Source organism: Artibeus jamaicensis, unplaced genomic scaffold (genome assembly GCF_021234435.1).
Source record: "Artibeus jamaicensis isolate MK-2021 breed Jamaican fruit bat unplaced genomic scaffold, CSHL_Jam_final contig_465, whole genome shotgun sequence".
Taxonomy (NCBI): domain Eukaryota; kingdom Metazoa; phylum Chordata; class Mammalia; order Chiroptera; family Phyllostomidae; genus Artibeus; species Artibeus jamaicensis.
The window spans coordinates 30,601,130-30,626,812 of record NW_026521843.1 but is presented as its reverse complement, the minus strand read 5'-3'; the positions used below and the strand labels follow the sequence as shown (position 1 = coordinate 30,626,812).

The 25,683-nt window shown below is 36.3% G+C and overlaps 1 protein-coding gene across 1 annotated transcript in view; it reads right to left on the bottom strand.

Moving 5' to 3' along the window:
* Window positions 1-9,118: 9,118 nt before the first annotated feature.
* Window positions 9,119-25,683, bottom strand: part of GTF2A1L (general transcription factor IIA subunit 1 like) — a 31,329-nt gene continuing 14,764 nt past the window's right edge. The window contains exons 7-9 of the mRNA XM_053667000.1: window positions 18,274-18,534; window positions 17,351-17,440; window positions 9,119-9,329 (exon numbers count right to left, since the gene is read on the bottom strand). Coding sequence (XP_053522975.1) covers window positions 9,222-9,329; window positions 17,351-17,440; window positions 18,274-18,534 — 459 coding nt within the window. The 3' untranslated portion in view covers window positions 9,119-9,221. The remainder of the gene's footprint in view (window positions 9,330-17,350; window positions 17,441-18,273; window positions 18,535-25,683) is intronic.

Genomic DNA, 25,683 nt, shown 5'->3' with positions numbered 1-25,683 from the left:
ATTTTACAAAAATATTGGGCTGCAACAAATTTGGAATTTAAAATAACTCATCCTTTTCTTCAGATAGCTTGAGAAACACACTCTAGAGCTTCACTGTTCCATCTGGTAGCCACTAGCCACATGTAGCTAAATTTAAATTAAATTAAATTATAAATGTAGTTCCTCAGTTGCACCAGCCACATTTCAAATGCTCAGCAGCCTCAGGTGCCCAGTGGTTACTGTATTGGACAATACAGATACAGAACATTTTCAGCATCAGAGAAAGTTCTTTTGGATAGTGCTATTACAGAGACTTTCATTCATCCCCTGTCTAGGTTCTATTATGTAACATTTAATGTAAGTTAAGCATTTAAAGGCACTTTGCAGCCTATTTTCTTGATTCAGTGTTTAGCCTCTCAAGACCAATGAGATAGTAAACAGAATGGAGACTCCTTATGGGTAGGAACTGATCTCACTGTTGTTTTCCTGTCTCTTAAAGTTCAGGATCTTGGCAATGGTATGCAATAAATGTGCTAAATTACACTGAAGTTTCAAAATCTCTAAGGACAAAAATGGTTTTTTTTTTTCCTTTCAAGGGTCCCATCTTTTTATTTACCTAAGTAAAAGGAAATACTTAAATATTTAAAAATACTTAACTTTCATGCTTTCTATCCTTTGGATGGTGGTAAAGAAATATACTTGTATATCCAATATTGGCTAGAAAATATTTTAATCTATCAGAATTCATATAGGACAAAGAAATTGTATTTTTAATTGCAGTATTTTTGTATGTTCCTCCAACTTTTAAAAATAAATGTTATGGAAAGCTTATCATATGTTATGCTAAACAATAAGTATTTTATATATGTTAACTCATTTAATGTTCATAAAACTCTATGATGCATATACCATTATTCACATTTCGTAGTACAGGAAACCTATTACAATTTCTCCAAGTTCTCAAAACTAATAAAATATTCAACTAATAAAATCCAAACTCAAAGTTCTGATTCAGAACCCCAGCTTCCCAATCAGCAAATCACAGTCATTCAAAGGCTTATTTCATGGGTTTAAAGTTCCTTAAATTATCCCCCAAATTTTATTGTGAATATTTTCAAACATACAGAAAAGTTGAAAGAATTATATAGTACACACCCATATATTAAAGTCAACATTTTACTATAGTGGTGTCATTACCAATTATATAATTATCTATCCACTATTTATCTACCCATCATTTCTGGTGCATTTTAAAGTAAGTTGCAGATATTAGTACTTGTCATCTCAAAACCCTTCAGCACGCTCAGCATTGACCAAGATTCGACACTGGTTTACATTTTCGGGTTAGATTTCTATATGGTAAAATGGACATATCCTAAGCATACCATTTTAATGAGTTTTGAGAAATGAGTACACCCATGTGACCCAAAACCTCTAGGAGGATATAGAACACTATTTCCCTCAGAAAGTTCCCTCATGCCCCTCCCTAGTTATTTCCTCACCCCTGCTTCCCAGAGGTAACAGTAATTCTGATATCCCCCCATAGATTAGTTTCATCTATTGTAGAACTTCATATAAATGGAATAATACAGTATATACTGTTTTGTATAAGACTTCTTTAACTTAGCACAATGTTTTTGCTATTCATCCATGTTATTGTCTAAATCAGTAGTTCACTCCTTTTCATTGCCAAGTAGGATTCCATTATATAAATATAACACTGTTTTCCATTCTCTGATTAACATAACTTTTCCTTGACATTTTATTAAATATACAGTCATAACTACTCTCTACACATTTAGCCTTTCAGTCTTCGTGCCATTGTGCAATGATACTAAATAAGTTTATAAAAGATTACAAACTTTACAAATATCACTTCTCTGTAATATGCTTTTCACATTTCTTATATTCTTACTCCATAACTAGTTACATTTCTTTATTCAGATGCAGTCCTTTCTCTTGTAGGCTAGGGTTCCAGAACCTATCTCAGTGATGTGAGAGAATACTTATTAGACATGTTGGTATGTATATATTCAATAAACTTTGTCATTCATACATAAATCCCGGAACCAAAACAACTGAGTAAACAAAAAGCAGAAATTGAAACAAAAGAAAAAAATAAAACATATCATTGTGGACACTACTTAAATTACATACTTTTAAATATTGTTTTAGCCCAAGGAGATTGTACATATACTCTAAAAGTAACTTGTATGTCCTTTTCCATAAATATTCATCTTTATTTTCAACATTATATGGTTTTTTAAAAGATTTTATTTCTTTTTTGAGAGGGGGAAGGCAGGGAGAAAGAGGGAGAGAAACATCAATGTGTGGTTGCCTCTCACGCACCCCCTGCTGGGGACCTGGCCCAAAACCCGGGCATGTGCCCTGACTGGGAATCTAACCAGTGACTCTGTGGTTCCCAGGCAGGCACTCAGTCCACTGAGCTACACCAGCCGGGGCTCAACATTATATGTTTTAACATATAGAGTTATAGTTTATTTTCTCTCTCATTCTCATACCCTTTCATTCACTAAGACCTACCAGTTATTCCTTTGAATTATATTCCACATCAGTTCTTTATTTTGCATTCCTGCTGCCACACTCACATCTCAGGCCATTTCCCCTTACCTCTGGAATACAACTACACCTCCCTCACTTCTACTCATATTCCATCTTTCCCATGTCCACACACTTATACTTACTATCACCTCGATTAATCTGTCTAAAATTCTATTTCATCTTTTTACACACCAGCCCAAAATGCTGAGTGGTTCATCAGTACCTATAAATAAAAGTTTTATCTCCTAGCCTAACATTCAAAGAGCTCCAGAATCCATCCTCAATATACTTACTGTATCTCCTGTTTTCCTACATGATACGAATTGTTCCACTTCCTTTCCGTGGCCATGCCCTGTGCATCCCCATTCCACTGCCCATGCCACTCTCACCAGCTGGAATGCCTACTTGCTTACCTCTTTCTGCATCCTTTAAGACCCCCACTAAAGTTTTATTTTCTTTATCAAGCTCTCCTTAATAACCCCCCCAATATACTATAGTCAAGACACCTTCTTTACCTGAAATAAAGTAGGTCATAAATAATATGTAACCCACAGCGGCTTCTCCCTTTGGACTTCTTTAGCACCTGTCATCTATATTATCCATTTGTATTAATTATACACTGCTGGGTATTATTAATTATCTTTACATGTACTATATATCTATTATTTCACCTATGTAGTAGATTTCTTTAGTGGTATACTCATCTCTTTTTTGTTTCTTCTACTACATCTACTCTAAAGCCTTACATGTGGTAGGTAGTTAATATTTTTTTAGATGATTCACTTTTATAACTGAAATATAAAGCAATCATTCCCCCTAAAATCCTTCCCCCTAAGATCAGGGAGAAGACAAGAGTGTCTGCTTTCACCACTTCTATTCTACATAGTATTGGAAGTTCAGATAAGAGACACAGAGATCATACAAGAAAAAGAAATAAAAGGCATCCAAACTGGAAAGGAGGAATTAAAACTGTCATTGTTTGCAGATGACATGATAGTGTATATAGAAAACCTGATAGACTCCACCAAAAAACTACTCAATCTAGTAAATAAATTTGGCAAAGCAGCAGGATACAAAGCCAATATTCAGAAATCAAAGGCATTTTGTACACTAACAATGAAATATCAGAAACAGAAATTAGGAAAAAATCCCATTTACTGTAGTCACAAGAAAAATAAAACACCTAGGAATAAACTTAACCAAGGAGGTAAAAGATCTGTCCTCAGAAAACCATCGAACACTGATGAAAGAAATTAAAGACGATACAAATAATTGGAAGCATTAACCATGTTCATGGATTGGAAGAACTAACATCATTAAAATGTCCATACTATACAAAGCAATCTATAGATTCAATGCAATCCCTATCAAAATATCAATAACATATTTCACAGATATAGAGCAAATATTTCAGAGCCGTATGAAACTATAAACAACCCTGAATAGTCTCAGCAATTCTGAGGAAGAAGAACAAAGTAGGAGGGATCATGATAACTGATACCAAACTATACTCTAAGGCCACTGTAATCAAAATAGTCTGGTGATACTGGCATAAGGGCACATAGATAGACAGAACAGACAGAATAAAAACCCCAGAAATAAACCCACGTCTCTATGGTCAATTAATATTTGACAAAGAGGGCAGGACCATAAAATAGAGTAAAAATAGCCTTTTCAATAAATAGTGTTAGGAGATCTGACCAGGTACATGCTAAAAAAAAAAAAAATGAAACTAGACAACCCACTTACACCATACACCAAAATAAACACAAAATGGACAAAAGACTTAAATAGAAGATGTGAAACCACAAAACTCCTAGAGGAGAACGTAGGCAGGAAAATTTTAGATACCCCACACAGCAATATTTTCAACTGACACCTCCACTAGAGCATGAGATAAAAAGGAAAGAATACACAAATGGGACTACATCAAGTTAAAAAAGCTTCTGTGTGGCTAAAGAAAACATCAACAAATGGAAAGGGAACCAACCACATGGGAAAACATATTTGCCAATGATACCTCAGACAAGGGTTTGATCTCCAAAACATATAAAGAACTCACATGACTCTACTCCAGCAAGACAAATAATCCAATTAAAAAATGGGCAAAGGACTTGAACAGACACTTCGCCAAGAAGGACATATAGAAGGCCCATAGACACTTGAAAAAATGCTCAACATCACTAGCCATTAGAGACATGCAAATTAAGACCACAATGAGACACCACTTCACACCAATCAAAATGGCCATCATAACCAAATCAACAAACGAGTGCTAGTAAGGTTCTGGAGAAAAGGAAACCCTAATACCCAGTTGGTAGGAATGCAGACTGCTGCAGCTGCTGTGGAAAACAGTATGGAATTTCCTTGGAAAACAAATAATGAAACACCTTTTGATCCAGTGATTCCACTGCTGGGATTATACCCTAAGAATCCTGAAACACCAATCCAAAAGAACCTATGCACCCTAATGTTTACAGCAGTGTTATTTACAATAGCCAAATGCTGAAAACAGCCTAAGTGCTCATCAGTAAATGAAAGGATCAAAAAACTGTGGTACATTTACACAATGGAACACTATGCAGCAGAAAGAAAGAAGGAGCTCCTACCCTTCATGACAGCATGGATGGAACTGGAGAGCATTATGCTAAGTGAAGGAAGGCAGGTGGTGAAAGACAAACACCATATGATCTCACCTATAAGTAGAACCTAATCAGCAAAACAAACAAATGAGCAAAACAGAACCAGAGACATGGAAATAAAGAACAAACTGACAGTGACCAGTGGGGGTAGGAAAAGAGGACATTAGGGGAAAGAGGGAGAGGGGCATGCCAAAGAACATGTATAAAGGACCCAGGGGAATGGAAGATCAAGTGGGGACTGACTGTAGGAGTAGGGGTGGGGGGGAGGGGCAGGGGAGAGCAATGGAGAAAATGTGGGACAACTGTAATTGAACAACAATAAAAACAATAATCCTAAAACAATCAAAGGGAGGCCTTTCCCTTATGAGATGTTCTCATAAAAAGCATGTGTATTATTAAGCTATATAATCTCTCATAAACAAATCATAAAAATATCAAATGCTCACAAAATTTATATTTCTACCTTGCATTTTTCACAATATTTGATACTCTCACTGGTAGATAGCAAAATAACTAAAAAGGGTTAATCCACCTGGAACAACTCATCTTAACTTACATACATTTTCTAAAAGTATTTCTGTCCTCCATTTATAACACTGTTTTAGTTTCCTCAAAAATGTATCAAGTCCACATGTAAATTAAGAATCTTTATGTCACAAAGATTTTAATAAATGTGTTCATAATTGAAAATAATCTTTTCTTTGAAAAGTACAATATTTCATTAATACTGAGTTTCTTCCTAAGAGTTATTGCCATGGGCTTATGATTTATAATTTAGGTTTCTTGTTATAAATCACAAAGTTCCCACCTGGCTTAGAGTACATTTACATGAAAAACTACATAATATTAACCTACTAGCATGAGTCAAAAGAAAATCCCCCACTAAATTCCCCTGCTCACCACTCCAATTAACTATTGCTATTCAAACTAAGGTTATTAGTTTTCCTACAGAACTTAAGCGACTAAAACTGAATGCCTCGGCCAGAACTGGAGTCTCACTGACCTATAAAGTCTGAGCCATGCATATGATCCTTTACACATATTATATAGTACATTGAATAGTATAGGTAAAGAAGGTATTCCAGGCAAGGCCAGTTGGTCAGTCCCTAAGACGCTAACTATGCAAATTCAGTATGATCTTCTTAGCCTACAGGGATAGGTGGAAAGTATGTAAGAAAACACTGTAGGATGTCAGCATGAGAAAAAGTTTGAATTGGGAATTATGATACATGATACTTGCACAGATTTCATCTAACACAGCAAATTGTAACCTCTATAATTATGTCTCCCTGTAAAAAGGTACCAGATAACATTTCACTAGAAACTGAATTTATAAGAACTCAAAACCTACTTTTGACATTTTGTTATAATATGCAACAAGAAATGGTTAGCTTCGACATGGTGAAGAGGTTTCTAAAAGGAAAAGTAATATCATAACAAAGCTAAGTCTTGGATAAACTGCACCAACTCATAGGGCTTAAAGAGTAATTCTCTCTTTTGGAATGAGATTTGTCTCACTCTATCTTTAGCATGTACATTAAAAATATCTTAACTATGAATCATGACCCATCAGTAGGTAGTGAAATCAATTTATTAAGTCAATACCATCATTTTAAAGTGAAATAGAACAAAATCGAGTAGAAAATATAAGATAGCTACATTGTGCTCGAGACAAGCATGATTTTCTGAAATTTTTGTTTCATTTGTTATGTGTATCTATGTACACACAAACATATACCTGTTGTAAAGTATACAACAATTGTGAAAATCACTCATATAGACAACTTCAAGAACCAAAGTTTTTTCTAGCATTACTTGAAACTAATAAAAGTATATGAGGTCCAAAATAATTGAACAACTCAACTCTCTCTGCAATCACCATGAAAACTATCATCATGTATATTAGCATGCAAGGGGAATTACTATTGGACTTTGTTTTACTTTGTGGTAATCCAACTTTTAAATTGACTTTTTTGCACTTTTAAAAGATCAGAGGCATAAAGGCATGCAGAGACTCAAATGGAACAACTGTGATTTTTGTCTCTAGTGATAAAATGCACCACACAAATAAAGATGACCTGTGTAATAGTAGTATTTGTAATATGCCAATAAAAAAATTACCGAAGCAAAGTGTCATTTCAAAATCCATGATGGAAAAAAAGGAATTTTAGAAACAACTACCACTGCCTTTCTCAAACACTTAAACTAACATATTGAAGGCCAATTCCCAAGTGAATTCACCTTGTTAATAAATTCAATCCTTAATTTACAGTGACATTTGTCTAAAGCACATACACAGTAGCTAGATGAGCCTGTGAAGAAGAAAGACTACAAAATGTAATCCTCAGCCCTGGCAGGGTTACATTCAAGGACAGACACAAGGAAGAACCCTGTTTTTGCTTTTTATGTAGAAAAGATGGCCATTTCATAGCAGGCAACATCCAATGAGAACCCAGAGCACCTGGAAGTTCTCAACAGATAGAGAAGGATCAGGAATAGCAGTGATGGTAGGGTAAAGAACAATCATGCTGAGGATAAAGAGAACATAGCTGGAAAATCTGGTTAGGGGACCAGCTTACTTACTAGTACACACTGAATGCTCACGCAGCTGCCAACTTCAGACCAAAGATAGTACCCCAACACATGTTGTCCAAGATCCAGAGAGATTTATCCAGATTTTTAAGTGATCTGCCATAATAGCTGAGTCCCTTGGACTAAACAAGTGCTGCAACAAATTAAACTCTCTAATTGCAGATGCCTTTGAAAAGGAAATGGGGAACTCACCCTCTGACCTGCCAGACCCAGGTATCCAACCTTAGGGACCTTTCACAGACCATAACCCACTCACTCCCCCCACCCCCGCACTGCTTTGTGTGTGAGAGTGCTGTCCTGGAGAACACCATTCAGAGCAAAAACTAGGGATCCTAAATTTAGAGAGCATGTATACCCTACCCCTTAAAAGAAGCCAAAGAATGAAGAAAATATTCCTTTGATGGACCTCAATCTACTAAGTGAAAGAATATTACGGAATAATTTGGGGGATAATTTGCTTTGTTTTTATTGGTGTGGGAAAATGAGTTGTTTGTGTTTTACATTATTTTTTTTTCTCTCTACGATTTTAAGACAGTTATCCAGATCTTCTTGTTGCAGATAAGATTAGGCGATCTCATCTGGTCAAGGCAGATACTCTCTGAAGAGCATCACTCTTCCTGACTGATGTTTTAGAAAGCCTAACCTCAATGAGGGAATTCCCTGTTAGAAAGAAGGAAGAAAGGGAGTATCTTTGAAAGAGAAATAGTTTCAAAGGGGCCTTGCACTGTAAGAAAAATAGGACAAGATTAAGAAGAGAGGGAAAACCCACTATGGCTAGGAACAAGATGGAAGTGTGAAGTTTCAAGAAGTAGAACAGGAACCTAATCCATTCATCCCTCATAATTCCCCAGAGAAATAGGATACAAAAATGACCTAGTCACAGGATAAGCTCAGAGAGGCTGATTCTTAGATCAGGAAACCCTGCCTCAGCAAAGATTTCCATGTTCAAGTACAGTATGTGCTTAGAAGAGGCATCTGCCTCCAAGGGACCATCTGGGCTTGCACGATCAGCAGATCACTTAGTCTGGAGTGTAGACCGCAAGACCCAGAGAGGCCTTCCTGACTATCCTGCCGCTTTCTTGGTGAGAGGCGAGAGGAACATTGGCCCCAATCTAATAACTGATACTGACTTCACTATAAATAAGATTTAAATTTTATTTCAAGATGAAATGAATGTGACATTTCTTCATGCTCCATCACACCTAATGTATCTATACTTTGTAATGGTACAGATAATGAGGGGGTTTTTTAAGAAAGTTTTTAAAATTAGTAAATGAAAGAAATATAAAACTGAATATTTGTATTTGCATCTGAATTACAACTTTATTAAATTCCATGCAGCGAACTAAATATTTAAGCAGCTCTGTAGACTATATTTAAATAAAAATAAGTTTCACAATATATCAGAGTCCCACTGATGTTTATGATGTATTGAGCTCATGAATTTTACCACTCTGCATCACCAATGGCTTTTGCAAATACATAGTCTCTCCCTCCGAAACACATAATACCATCTTTCAAATAGAATTTCCATTTGTTCTTGCTTCGGTGAATCTGGAGGGAGAAAAATAGTCTAAATTAATTAAATTTAAGGTCAAAGGATTATTCACATTTCTTTGAATATCAGGTGATTATTCTAAGCCTAAATGGGAGTTCTTTAAAAATAAGGCCTCCTCAAAATAGTTCATTCATTCATTCAGCAAATATTTGAGGTTCCTATGCATCAGATACTGTTTTAGGCACTGGATATACCACTTTTTAAAAAGATATGTGTGTGTATATATTTTTTCATAAACAGAAAAGAATCCTATCTTTGAAAAGTTCACATTTTAGTTAGAATGGGGCAAACAGAAACCTAATAAATACATAAATTATATAGAATATTAAAAGGTGATAAGTGCTATGAAAAATAGAGCCAGAAACAGAAGATTACAAATATCAACGTAGGGTTATAAGTGGAAAAAAGGAAAGAGTCGGAGTGGGGCTGACTTCTGAGGCAGCACCTGAGCAAAGACTGGAAGGAGGTGAGAGATAAAGCCAGGAGGATACTGAGCAGAGCGCACTCCAGGCGAGGAGCACAGAGAATGCAGAAGTCCTGAGGAGGGGCGTGCCTGGGCTGTTAGAACAGCAAAGAGTTCGAGAGGTATGCAAAGGAATAAACAGAGAGGATGTATTAACACTGAGACATTTTTAAAAGTCGTGTTTCATCCTGAAGAAAAAGGTCACAATAAAACACTGAGCAAAGTCAGAAGACATAGCTCATAATCTATTAGATTCTATCGGCTATTATTTGAATCCAGTAAGTCAGCCTAGATACAGACAAAATAAAAACTAGGAAAATCTACTACATCAAGAGGTAAGAAATTATAAAACCACTGTTACCTCTGGGTAAACCGCAAATGACTACATATTTTTAAAACCTTAGGAATGTGTGATTTGAAATCAAGGTTAAAAATTAAACCTAGTTGTTTACTGCAAGTAGTCAAATGAAGAAAGAGAAGTCTATGACTACTATTCAGATGCATTTTGTGAAAGCATTAAGAATATGCAAAGGATAAACCCCTATTTGTGTTGGGGAAAAAAAGCCCTAATAAATGGAAAATTTCTTCTGAGATTGACTCCCAAATTTTCACTTGCATGTATGTATGTTAAAAAGTCTCAACACAATAGTAACGACTGAATCCTGAACTCAGCAATGGCAATAAAATTCAACCAGAATTAGGAGAACAATAGCAGTAACAACTCATTCAAATAGCTTTATCAAGTGAATACATTCATTCTAAAATTGCAGCACAGGTTCAATATTAAAATGTATTAATATAACAAGCGTATCAGAGACAGACTCATAGGTAGAAAGTAGGCGGACAGCTCTGGGGGGTGAGTTAGGAAGTAGAGGATCAAGCGAAAAGTAAAAAGGACTCATGGACATGGTCAATAGTGTGGTGACTGCAGGGTGGACAGGGAGGATAAAAGGAATAAAAGGTAATGAAAATTATAATAAGAAATAAAGTTTTTATAAGAAAAACTATAAGCCCTAGCTGGTGTGGCTCAGTGGGCTAAGTGCCCACCTGTGAACCAAAGGGTCACTGGTTCGATTCCCAGTCAGGGCACATGCCTGGGTTGCAGGCCAGGTCCCCAGTTGGGAGTGTGCAAGAGGCAACCACACACTGATGTTTCTCTCCCTCTTTTTCTCCCTCCCCTCCCCTCCCTCTAAAAATAAATAAAATATTTTTAAAAATAAAAAACTGTATTTCTGGAGCTAAGGATATAAATCATATAATCATCTCCAATGATACTGAAAAAGCACTGGAAAAAAACTCATGCATTTTTAAAAATTTTTAACTCAAAATAAGAATCAAAGACTATGTCCTACACACACAGACACACACACACACCCCTACTTCAGCCTAAAAGCTGTTCTCTTAATACTAAGAGGGGAGAGCCTACAGGTATTCCCACTGAAGTCAGGACATAATCAAGGATACCCACTATTTCCCACTTTTCACTCTGGAGAAGCATCTTACTGCCAGTGCAATAAGACAAGAGGAAAGTATGAGATACTAGCCAACGCAATTAGACAAGCAAGATGTTAAGATATAAAAATTGAAAAGGATGGAATAAATTTGCAGGTACAATGACCACATGTATGATAAACCTAGAATAATCAATTTCCAAAATGACTATATATAAGAATTCAGTATTGAATTTGTGTACAGAATTAATGTACAGAAATTCATAGCCCTTATGTATACATGTAACAATTAAAAAATATTAAAAAAGAGCCCACTTACCACAGCAACAAAAGACATAAAAGAGCTAGGAATAAAATTAATTTAAATAATTTAAATAAATTTAAATAAACTTATTTAAATAATTGATCTACTGGCACCATTTAACACACTCTTTTCTTTGAAATATTTTCCTCACTTCACTTCTAGAATACTCCTGGCTTCCCACCTAACTCTCTGGCCACTTCTTAGCATTCTTTATTGATTCCTCTTCATCTCTCTTACCTCACAATTTTAGAAAGTACCAAGACTCTTATTTTGTTTACATTCACTCTCTTGGTGATCACAACTCATCTCATGGCTTTAAACACCATCTATATGCTGATGACTCCCCAAATTTTTATCTCCAGTTCATACCTCTCCCCTAAATTCCAGATTCTTATTCAACTGCTTCACCATCTCTTCCCGAATGTCCAACAGACATCTCAAAAAGTTTAAAACTAGGACACTGATAACCTCACCCCCAAATCTCACAGTCTTCCCCATCTCAGTGGGGAATGCCCATGTATTCTTTTAAGTGCTCAGGCCAAAAATTTTAGAGATTCTGTATGCCTCCTACTTACACCCCATGCCCAGATTCATCAGTAAATGTTAGTTCTACCTACAAAGCATATTCTTATTTCAGCCACTTCCACCTGCTCCACTACTACTACTATTACTCTCGTCTAAACCACCATCCTCTCTCACCTGAACTAATGCATGCTTTACTAGTTTCCTTGTTTTCACCCTTGTCCCCCTTCAGTCTACTATAAACATGGTAGCCAGGGAAGTCTTGTTAAAAATATAAACCAGATGTCATTTCTGTGCTCAAAACTATCCAATGACTTCCCAACCAAAAACAAAAGTCCATGAAATACACTACAAGATCTGGCTTTTCACCTCACTTGCTTCTCTGACCTCTTCACTATTCCCTGAACACACAGGTATTTTTCTGCCTAAGGATTTATGCATTTACTGTTCCCTCTGTCTGAAATGCTTACATCCAAGGAGCCTCAGGGTTCATTCTCTTACTCCCTTTTGATCTTTACCCTGTCACATTCTTCAGAACATCCCATCTTAAATTGCAACCTATTCCTTCTTAATATCATTAAAATACCAAATTCTAATCATTTAATGTGATCTCAAGTAAAATACCAACAGGTTTTGCTTTGAACATACAGGCTGATTCTAAAGTCAGTACAAAGAAATAAATAATAACATCAAGAAAAATTCTGGAAAAGGACATCATGAAGAAACACTAGCCCTACTAGATATTAAAAACCTCAAAGCCTTAAATCAATGTACTATAGGCCAATGAACAGCCAAGAAAACATAAAATCAAAAAGCAGACCCAAATATATAGAGAAATTTAGTAAATGATAAATAAAGCATTCGCTTCTCAGTGTAGACAAGACAAACTTTTCAATAAATAATGTTAGGAAAAATGGGTAACCACCTAGAAATAAAAAGTTGAAACCTTTATGTCACATTATACACCAAGATAACCACCCAATCAATCAAGGCTTACATTTTTAAAAAGAAACCAAAGCGATACTAGAAGAAAACATGGGTGAATCCCTTTAAAATCTTGAGGCAAGAAAAAACTTTCTATTCATGACTCAAAATTTAGAAACCATAAAAATAAAGATTGACAAATTCAATACCTGCTTGAAAGAAAGTATTAAAAGCAGAGGGGAAAGTATTTCTGCATATAACAAGACTATTTTCCCCCAAAATAACAGTGCTCTTATAAATCAATAAACAAAGATTATGAACAAGCAATTCACATAAAAGTAAATACTAATGGCCCTTAAACAAACACCAAGATACCATTTCTGCCTTTCGCAGTAACAAAAATTCAAATGTCTTATTGTACTCAATTGGCAAGGCTGTAGGAAAAGAAAAGCACTCTCAAACACTGTAATGGAAGTATATACTGGAATACCCTCCAGGAAAGCATTCTGGCAAAACCTAACATATGCACTTGCCTTTTGATCCAGTAATCTCACTTCTCGGGATTTATTTAGTAGATACAACCACACGTATGAAATGTCTTATGTACATGGTCATTTGATAGCAAACAACTCAAAAATAACACAAATATTCATCAGTAGGGAATCAAATAAATCTTAATAATTCTACAATAGAATGTTATACAGCTATAAAATAATAGCACAAAGATCTCCAAAATATATTGTTACTCTCTTTAAAGGACAAGGTGCAAAATACAGTGTTGCCTGTGCTACCTTTCAGGCTTATACTTGAATAAAGAGACTGTAAGTATATTAAGAAACTAATATAACTGGTTACTTACTTGTACACAAGGCACGGACAGGGAGCTACTGGTAGGAAGTACAAATGGCAAAAGAGTAGGAACCAAACTTTTCATAGTATACCTTTTATAGTGCTTTGTGTTTTTAATGATGTATATGTAAGTCGATTCAAAACATACACACAGAGGAGAGAGAGATTATGCTATACAATTAGCAATTATTCATTGTACTAGCATCTAAGGGACAAAGCCAGCTATAAGCAAAAGTTTGATGCTGTTAAATGAAGATGCAACATATTCAAATACTTTCACATTTAACTATAAACAGTGTCCTATTTATAGCATAGAACACCCTCATCTATAGTAAAAGGTTTCATTTCACCATTAATCTCCCCTATGATAGCCTTATTACTTTACCCTTTATATTAATCTTAGACATTCCCTAGACTTCTGAAATAACATGTCCATAGACTTTAAGTAATTCTCACTCAGCATGTTGACCAGTAACCTTCATTTAACCTTTCATCATCATACATCTTAATATTTGCAAATTATTTTCCCAATCATTAACTTATAAATCTTAAAGGTAGTTACATATGTTAACCAAAGCCATATATATATTTTTTTAAGTATTTCTTTAAGTCTAAAGAGCATACAAATCACCAGGGGAGTCTTGTTAAAATGCACATTCTGAGCCAGCGGTCTAGTGTGAGGCTACTCAAAATGCCTCCTTTGTGACTCCAAGGGGAACTGATGCTACTAGCCTTCAAAACACACCGAGTAGTAAACCTCTTAAAAGAAAAATCTGAAAAGTCTATTCACTGGAGTCTTTCAGTACTACCTGAAACAAGCCAATTAATAATTAGAACTGGGAAGTTACTCTTTTATAAAAATTCACTGCTACAGTGGTCTTTCCCAGTCAAACCTCAGAGATGCATTCTTTTTGCAAGCTATCTTTTGACTTCATTACTCCCTTTAAAAAACTTTTCAATGGCTCCCCAATGCCCTGGTTCCCATTAAAAATTTTATTACTTAAAATATTAACTAATTGAAGAGTACCCTCAGACAATTAGCCTTGTTAACACTACACATATAAAATCATTCCTCCTATCAACCCAACAAGGTTATTGTAAGAAACAAAACAAAACCAAAGTATAAGAAAATGCCTTGAAAAATACAAAGCACTAAGTAATTAATTACAGGCTATTCCCCATAATGAAGTACAACAAAGAATACTCTATCCATAATGGTCCAGAAATTTCTCTGTGCCACTATGGAAGGCACATATAATTTCCTGCCTTATAATGTTTTCTTCATAGAAGGCAATATATCGTTTATAAAGAAGTAAATTAAGTTTGGTCCCTTTTGTATTACCTATTCCTTCTTGTGTTTATCTTTACCAGCATCTAAATTGCCATTTGAGAAAAGGACTTATTTTTTTCAATTCTAAACACCATCCTGTTTCACCTGAGTATACTGAAAAATTTTTTTCAGGCTTTTTTTTAATTGATTATGCCATTACATTTGTTCTATTTCCCCTGCTCTGTTCCCCTCCACCTTGCACACCCCTCCCCCACCATTCCCCCCCTTTAGTTCATGAACACGTGTTTCAAGTTCTTTAGATTCTATATTTCCCCTACTATTCTTACCCTCACCCCTATCTAAGAAAAGCCAAAGATGTAAATATGCATTAGTCATCAGAGAAATGCAAATCAAAACTTCACTGAGGTACCACTTCATACCCACTAGGATGGCTAAAATCAAAGTCAGATTACAAGTGTTAATGAGAATATGGAGCACTCTAAACCCTCATACACTGTTGGTGGAATAAAACATGGCACAGCAGTTTTGGAAGACAATCTGACGTTCCCCCAAATTACTATCACATGACCCAGGAATTCTACTCCTAGAGAGAAATGAAAGTATGTTTTCACCCAAAAACTTGTACACAGATGTTTATAGCAGCATTCTTCTTAATAGCCAAAAGGTGGAAACAACCAAAATGTCCATCAACAGAGGGATCAATAAACAAGATGTGGCCCATCCACTCAATCAACTAGTATTCAGCAATAAAAAGGAATGAAGAACTGTTATATGCTACAACATGGATGAAACTTTAAAGATTGTATGAAGAAACCAGTTACGACAGACCACATAGTACATGATTCCTTTCATATGAAACCCCAGAATAGGGAACTCTAAAGAGAGAGAAAGCAGATTAGTGGTTCCTAGTAGTGGGGTTGGGAGGAAATGAGCAATAAGAATTAATGGGTACGGAACTTCTTTCTGAGGCGATGAAAATGTTCTAAATTTGACTGTTAATCGTTCCACATATCTATGAATATACTAAAAACCACTGAATTGTATGCTTCATATAGGTAAATTGTGTAGTATGTGAATTATATCACAAAATTTTAAAAAATAAATATGTAAGTATGCATAAATAAGGATAAAAACTGGCCATTCTACCACATAATCACAGTTAAGTGTTCTTTAAAAAAGAAAAATACATATTTTAGTTGCTAAAGTTAAAGTGCTACTAACTTAATTTCTAGGCTTGAAACCTGAGAGACACCCTCCCTTGTCAATTATTCTCCAAAATCCAACTAATCACACTAAGTCCCACTGATTCTTCCATCACAATCTCCGAAGCTTCTGTGTTCTACACTGTCATCCTTAGCCTAGGCTCTGTTTACTTCATGTCTGTGCGACCCCTGTTCTTACTGTTTTCCTCTTTCAAACCAGCAAGCACTGCCAATTACAATTTCTAGATAACATTCTTAGAAAACTAGTGTCCACCAAATTTGGATTTCTCCTACCAGGATTCTGGATTTTCCAATCTGCTCCCAACTCTCTTCCCTACCCAACCTCATTTCCTAACACATCCCCCCAAAGAGAACGCTTCAGTCAAGACAGAGCTATCTCTTCACTGTCCCTTGAACATTCTACATGCATCCATTATTCTACCTTTTATTAGGCTATTCCACTGTAAATGCCTACTCTCCACACTTATCTATATCCTACAAATCATTCAAGACCTATTTCAAAGCCCCATTTCAGCCAGGAAGGATTTGTGGAGAACTCCAACTACAAATGATTTCTTGCATCTCTATCCACTTTTAGGACATATTTATATGTGCCACATATCTTAGCATTTGATTTACACACCACTCATCTCAGCATCTGACTTACCTGTCACATATTTCAGCTTTTAATTTACCTACCATTTATTGCATGAAATTCTATTATTCCGTACAGAAAAATCTTGTTTCAGTAAGACTGTCACCGCCTTGAGACAAAGATTACCATTTTTCTCGTATCACTGGGACCACAGTGTTACACCCAAACTGCATCCCAAAAACTTATACAATTAATTAGCTATTTCAAAGATTTAACTAAGATTAAGTTAAAGACTTAAGATTAAAGATTTATTTAACTGTAAACTAGACCTCACCATCATATTTCCCATCATTTTATACACTTTCCTACTATTAATGCAATTAATAAACCCAGAGTCTAAAAGGGGAACATAGTACCTTGTCATACTGACAGACAATCACATTATCCGTGTCAAACAGGTCTGGCACGTCCTGCTCACTTACATCATCTCCAGAATTTAAAGGGTCCTAAAAGCAAAAGATGGTCGCATTAAGGAATTTGATGATGTTTTCAATTTTTTAAAGGGAGGCATATGTAAACAATGGAACTTAGAGAGACAGAATAGTAGTGTACTTGCAAGTCAAATAGCCTGAGTTTGAATCCCAACTTGGCCACTTAATAACTACTGATCTTGGGAACAAGTACAAAAAACACATGGACAAAAACGGGTGGGGGGTGGAAACAGGAAGGAGGTGGGGAGGGCTGGGGGGTGGGCTGGGATGGGAGTAAAAGGCAGAAAACTGTACTTGAACAACAATTAACATTAAAAAAAAATAACTTCTGATCTTGGGCAACTTATTAAACTCCTCATATCTCAGTTTTCTCACCTGAAAAAAATTAGGACAGTAGTCAGACCTGTAGGACAGTGAAAATGTCAAATGTAAGGCAGGTAAGACTGAATATGGTAGCTGGAACATATGTAAGGACACCATAAATGATAGTTAGTACTACGTACATGCTTCTTAATTACCATATTCCACAAAGATCTTAGTATATTTATTAGGATTAGAGTAGATGCTATATGCCTCTACCCTAGCTGCCTCCTTTACCTCCACTCCCATACCCTCAACTTCCCACAATCTCTAGTTAAGACCAACAAATACAGTAACTGATTCCTAAATAATTAATACTGGTTTAAGTTACAGTTTAAGTTTAAACGTTTAAATACTAGAGTACAAATAAGACTCATTTTAACACAAAAGACAGAGTTAACCTTAACTATTACTCTTCTTGGTTCCAAAGTAAAGTACAAATGTTATAAATTTAATAAAGAAAGTTTCAGCTCAAAAGTCATTCTCACCTCTTCCACAATGTCTATTTGAGGGTCTTCATTATCACTGCTGTTAACAGTTGAATTTCCGTTTGATATATTGTCGGCTTCTCCTTCAAGTACCTTCAGGTCTCCTCCATCAATAATGCCTAAAAATTCATTCTCATCTACATCCCTTGTGCTTCCTATTTCATCATTGGAAGATGTATCACCAGTTCCATCTATTTGAATTATTTCATTAATATCATCATCGGTTACTGGAATACTTATACCTGTCTCAGAATTATAATCCTAAAATGAAAAAAGAAATACAATAAAGTTGTTCAAGTAAAACAATGTATAGAAAACACTGAATCACACAAAATATAAAATTACTCAAACATCTCACAAGTGGTCACTTAAAAGTGTTTCTTTCCTCCAAGATCATGTTCCTGATTTTGAATTTTAAGACACCCCTAGCATTCCCATGAAACATAGAAATATTTTTTTAACTTCTTAAATTTAATTATTGTTCAAGTACAGTTTTCTGTCTTTTACTCCCATCCCAGCTCGCCCCCCCCAGGAACATAGAAATAATTTAAAAATTATAAATAAAGTAAACCCACTTATAGTCATACATAGATGGCAAATAAGTTAACTGCTTTAAGATAGTATTTACCAGAATTTATATGCCTTAAATTTATAGAGTACCTGTTAGGTTTTAATTATTTCATATTATTTTAAATAGTAATTCAATGAAATGGAAAAGGACAAATGACATAATGCTCAATGGACAAATAAAAATATAAACAATAGTAACTGAAATAAGCAAAATAGGAAAGGATAAATATAAATCAACACTGATATAACTGGAAAAGAAATAGACAAATCCAAAATTATAGTTGGAAAATTCAACATTCGTCTCCCAGTATTCAACAAAAAAAGACTGAAATTCAGTATGGATGTAGAAGGCCTGAACAACCAAATTAACCAATTTAACCTAATTGATATTTAGAGAATACTCCACCCCAAAATGGCCAAATTATACATTCTTTCAAAAAGCATATTGCAGGGGTGTCAAACTCTTTTTCACAGGGGGCCACATCAGCCTCCTGGTTGCCTTCAAAGGGCCAAGTGTAATTTTAGGACTGTATAAATGTAACTACTCCTTAACTAAGGGCAAGGAGCTTGGCACTGCTGATTTCTTAACAGAAATTTTGCAGGCCAAAAGGGACTGACCCAAAATACTCGAGATATGAAGAGCAAGGACCTACAACCACGATTGCTCTTACCTAGCAAAGCTATCATTTAGAATAGAAGGACAGTTAAGGAATTTTCAGATAAGAAAAATGCTCAAAGAATTCGTCACCATCAAACCAGTATCATATGAAATGTTACATGAACTTCTCAAAGAAGATTAGAGCAAAATGTAAATAAAATGGAAAGAACTGCATACCTATCAATCATTACTTTAAATGTAAATGGATTAAATGTTACAATCAAAAGACACAGGATGGCTGAATGGGTAAGAAAACAAGATCCATACATAGGCTGCCAAAAAGGGGCCCACTTCACATCAAAAGACACACAGACTGAAAGTAAAAGAATGGAAGAAGATAATTCATGCATATGGACACACAAAAACAGCTGTAGTAATACCTATATTAGACTAAATAAACTTTAAAACAAAGGCTATAGCAAGAGACAAAGAAGGACCCAGCAATTCCACTTCTGGGTATTTTATTTAAAGAAACCCAAACACTAATTCAAAAAGACATCTTCACCCCTGTGTTCACTAGAGCATCATTTACAATAGCCAAGATATGGAAGCACCCTAAGTCCATCGATAGATGAATGGCTAACAGAGGCAGTACAAATATACAATGGAATATTACGCTATCATAAAAAAGGAAAGAAGTCTTGCCATTTGTGACAACGTGGATGGACCTAGAGAGTATCATATTAGGTGAAACAGACAGATAAAGAAAAATACCACCCTGGCTGGCGTAGCTCAGTGGATTGAGCGCAGGCCTGTGAATCAAAGGATCACAGTTCAATTCCCAGTCAGGGCACATGCCTGGGTTGCAGGCCAATTCCCAGCAGGGGATGCATGAGAGACAACCATACATTGATCTTTCTCCCCTCTCTCCTTCCTTTCCCCTCTAAAGATAAATAAATAAAATCTTTTAAAAAAAGAGAAATACCATATAATTTCACATATATATCGAATCTAAAAAAGTGAACAAACAAAACAGAAACAAACTCATATATGTAGACAGTAAATTGGTGGTCTCCAGATGGGCAGGTGGGTGGGGAGACAGGTACAACAGGGAAAGTGATTAAAATGTACAAACTGCCAATTTCAAAAACAGTCACAGTTAAATTAATGTCCAATCACTGTTGTATACCTGAAACTAATATAATATTGAATATTAACTGTAATTTAAAAATAAAAAATAGACTTCTAGCCAAGATAGAGGCATAAGTAGACACACTGTGCCTCCTCGCAGAACCAAAAGGACAACAATAAATTTAAAAACAAAAAAAACAACCAGAACTGACAGAAAATCTAACTGTATGGAACCAAGGAGTTCAAGAAGCAACTTTCATCCAGTAGGAGGGGAGGGAGGGGTGAGACAGGCAGCCAGGCAGAGAGGACTCTTGGCAAGGCAAGGCGGCAACTGAAGGACCCAGTGAGGCTGTGGCTTGTGGACTGAGCAGGCCCACATTAGCATGCAGATAAACCAGGAGGAACAATTGGGGAGCAACACAGACCACGCAACCCAGAGCCCCAGCATGGGGAAATAAAGCCTCAAGCCTCTGACTGAAAACACCTGTGGGGGTTGCTACAGTGGGAGAAACTCCCAGCCTCACAGGAGAATTCATTAGAAAGACCCACAGGGTCCTAGAATGTACACAAGCCCACCCACCGGGAATCAGCACCACAAGGGCCCAATTTGATTGTGGGTAGTAGGGGAAGTGACTAAAAACTGGCAGAGAGCTGAGTAAGTGCCATTGTTCCTCTCAGCCCCTCCCCCACAGACAGCATCACATACAGCAACATGGGTTGCTCTGCCCCTTACTAATAACAGGCACACCGGGACAAAAAAAAAGAAAAAGAAAAAGAAAAAAGAGAAATGGCCCAAATGAAAAAAACAGAGCAAAGCTCCAGAAAAAATATAACGAAGCAATGAAGAGACAGCCACCCTATCAGATGCAGAATTTAGAACACTGGTAATCAGGGTGAACACAGAACTGATTGAGCTCAGTCACAAAATGTAGAAACAAATGAAGTCTACCCAAAGTGAAATAAAGCAAAATATACAGGGAACCAACAGTGGTGGGAAGGAAATCAGGACTGAAACCAATAGTTTGGATCAGAAGGAAGAAAGAAACATTCGACCACAACGGAATGAAGAAACAAGAATTCATAAGAGTGAGGAGAGGCTTAGGAAGCTCCAGGACACCTTTATATCTTCCAACATCTGAATCATAGGGATGTCAGAAGAAGAGGAAGAGCAGCAAGTGCAAAACTTATTTGAACAAACAAAGGAGAACTTCCCCAATGTAGCAAAGGAAACAGACTTCCAGGAAGTCCAGGAAACTCAGAGAGTCCCAAAGAAGTTGGACCTCAGGAAGCACACACCAAGATACATCTTAATTATACTAGCCAAGATTAAAGATAAGGAGAGCATCCTGAAAGCAGCAAGAGAAAAGGAGACAGTTACCTACAAAGGAGTTCCCATTACACTATCAGCTGAATTCTCAAAAGAAACCTTGTAGGCAAGAAGGGGTTGGAAAGAAGTACTCAAAGTCACAAAAGGCAAGGACCTACATCCAAGATTACTGTAATTTAGATTACAGTCTACATTGGATGGGCCTACATCCAAGATTACTGCAAAGCTATAATTTAGAATGACAGGGCAGATGAAGTGATTCCCAAATAAAGTCAAGTTAAAGGAGTTCATCATCACCCAGCCCTTAAATGTTAAAGGGACTTATCTAAGAAAAAGATGAAGAAAAATATGAACAGTAAAAATGACAACAAATTCAACTAACAACTGAACCTAAAAAAAACTAAGCAAACAACTAGAACAGGAACAGAACCAAAAAAATGGAGGGTTATCAGCAGGGGAGTGGGAGAGGAAGAGAGAGGGAAAAGTTACAGAGAATAAGTAGCATAAATGGTAGGTAGAGAATAGACAGGGGGAAGTTAAGAATAGTCTAGGAAATGTAGAAACCAAAGAACTTATAGGTACAATCCATGGACATGAACTAAACGGGGGGAATGCAGATGGAAGGGGTGTGCAGAGCGAAGGGGAATAAAGGGGGGAAATGGGACAATTATAATAGCTTAATAAAATATTTTTATCTGAAAAAATTATATATGTGTGTATATGTGTGTGTGTGTGTGTGTGTGTCCAGAAGGTATCTCTATGAAAAATAGAGACATTTATTGAAGAAGATGCAGGATACAAGGAATACTACATAGGACAATGATACCTCACTCCCCTTCAAAGTAGGCACCTTGGGACCTGACACAGTTCCAAATGCCATCAGCTGCCCTGTCATATTTTCCTGAATCTCATCAATAGTCTGAAATCTCTTCCCTTTCAAAGGTGATTTTAGTTTTGGGAAAAGCTAGAAGTCACAGGCCACCAAATCTGGGCTGAAGTGCCACTGAGTCACCTGGGTGATTTGATATTTCACTAAAAAACTCTGCATGAGACATGATGCAGCAGGCATGTTGTCATGATGAAGCTGCCAATCACCAGTTGCCCAAAGCTGCAGCCTCCCAAATCATCCAAATAAGTTTCCACAGAGCAATGTTCAAGCTTAACACAAAATTTGATGCAGATTCATTGATCTACTCATTCGGTCATTTTGAATGCAATGGCCACACAGTATTACATGCCCATTCAACAGCATCTACTGTCCCCCACTGACTAGCACAGTGAAGTCGTCATTGTTCATGCATGCACATTTCAGTCCACTATTCTTGGCTGCCAGGTTACATTGATGTTGTGCAAACTGTTCTCATTACATTAATAATGGTTGGACTTTTTCCAGACATCCAATTAACTGAATTCTGAATTCAAATAACTACTGATATGATAGTTTACCTTTTAGAAGAATATCAGAATAGATTTAAAAGAAAAATAAAAGCTCTTACTTGAAGTTATATATTCTCTTTTTCCCTCATTCTATCCATTTCTCATTCATGTATTGATTTAGAGCTACAGAAGTAGCTCTTCTGTAATATGTAGTGAAGTTAATCTTCACTACATATTACAATCAGTTCAGAGAGCTCTTAAACACTGATGAGTGGAACCCACTCATGACCAATTAGATCTAAATCCCTAGGGGTAGACCTGAACATTATATTTTTAATGCCTCAGTAATTCTAACATTTAGCCAGGACTGAGAAGTACTGAGCCAAATAAAGAATCATAAATCCTGTTCTTTAAAAGCTTATATTCTAGCATACATAAATGTGTATATATTTTTAAGTACTAGATATACAGATTAATAAAATGTACCTCTCAATGCAAATAGGACCTTTTAGTGTATATGTGTTAACTGCATTATAGCAGACACATGCTTAATTTGCTATAACATAGAAGAGAAGCATCCAATCCAACAACAAAGGGAGATATTGAAGTAAGATTTCTGGAAGAAGTAGTAAATGGATAAGTAGGAATGGACCAAAGAAAAGGATGGCAGGAAGAAAATCCAGGCACCAAGCAGACAAATAACAGAAGCAAAAAAGAGAGGCAGAAAACAACAAGGTTAACACAGAGATTCATTTATAGTTATTGTGGTGTTCCCAGTAAAGTAGCAGGCATAAAATAAAGGAAGCATAAATAAGAAACTCTGGCTGAGAAAGAACACAGAAGTCCTTGCATGCCACATTAACGAGCTTAAACTTTAACCTAGAAGTGATGGGTAGTCAGTGATGTATTAAGTGGGTTGCTTTGTGGGTAAGTCTCTGCTAGCCATGAAGAACAGAGACTAATAGCTAATGTTACCATGTGTGAGGCAGTGTGCTGCTGAGCACTTCACACTGATTATCCCATGCAATCCTCCCACCACCACGACTCTATGGTAGATACTATTATCTTTCTTTTACAAATAGGAAAACGGTACCTTGTCCAAGTCACATAGTTATTAAGGAATAGAGAAGGGGTTCATAGTAATTCTGATCTCTGAAGCTTAACCTCTTGAGTGGACAGACTGAGCTGAGCAGAATGAAAACAGCAAAGATGATGTTTTCATTCTGCTGCTATCCTATCAGCTGTAACATAGAAAACTATTTTATTACCCCAAATGAGTAACAATTAGGGGAATAGCAGTACGCTGGAAGAGCAACCAGATTTCAGAAATATTTAGTTTTAGAAGTTATCAAAATCACATGACTCAGCCTCAAAAAGGAATTAAATTCTGACATATACTACAACATGGAATAACCTTAAAAATATTATGCTAAGTAAAATAAGCCAGTCACAAAAGGACAAATATTGTACGATTCCACTTATAAGGTACCTAGAAGAGCCAAATTCAGAGAGATAGAAAGTAGAACAGAAGATACCATGGGCTGAATGGATGGGGTAATGGCGAGTTACTGTTTAATGTGTATAACATCTCAGCGTGAAATGAAGAAGTGCTGGAGACTGACCATGGTGATGGCTGTACAACAATAAAATGGTTAAAATGATAAATCTTGTGTTATATATGCTTTCCAACATTTAAAAAATAGTTGTTAAAAAGCCCATGATATAAGGAGAACAAGGAGAAAGAAAAGAGACAAATGGTCATTGTAGTCCTCAGCCTGTGATGGCAGATGGGCAGCAGTACCAGGCCTCATCTCTCATGAGGAACGGTGAATTACTGTGACATTCTGGTAGATCTATCTGGAAAGCACATATGAGCATGAAGCTCCCAGGAGTAATGGGGTTGACAGTGTAGTCATCAACAAATAGGTGGTAGTTTACACTACGATAATACATGAGACTGCCCAGGGAAAACATGGAGAATATAAATGAGCTGAGGATGGACCCTTAGGAAACAGGAGGGGCAGATATGGAGGAGGAGCTGATGAAGAAGCTACAAGAATACAGTCAGAAGGCAAATACTTAGTATACGGCAGCAGAATGACAACGTGTGCAGTTGGGGCGATGAGAATGGTTTGGGGGGCAGGCCAGAAATAAGGAGTCAAAGCTAACCACCACACCCACTTCTCTCCCACTTTTTGGAGTTCTAATAAAGACCTGAGTTTCTAGTTTTCTGTGGCATTATAAGATTAGAAAAAATCATACACAGAGGAAAAACAACATAGTAACATAGACTTTAAAATAGGAGCACATCGAAAATTGTCAGGAATATATTTTATGAAACAGCAAGATTGTCTCAGAGACATTTGCACAGAAACTTAAGATTTGTGCTAGCCTACACAGGAAAAGT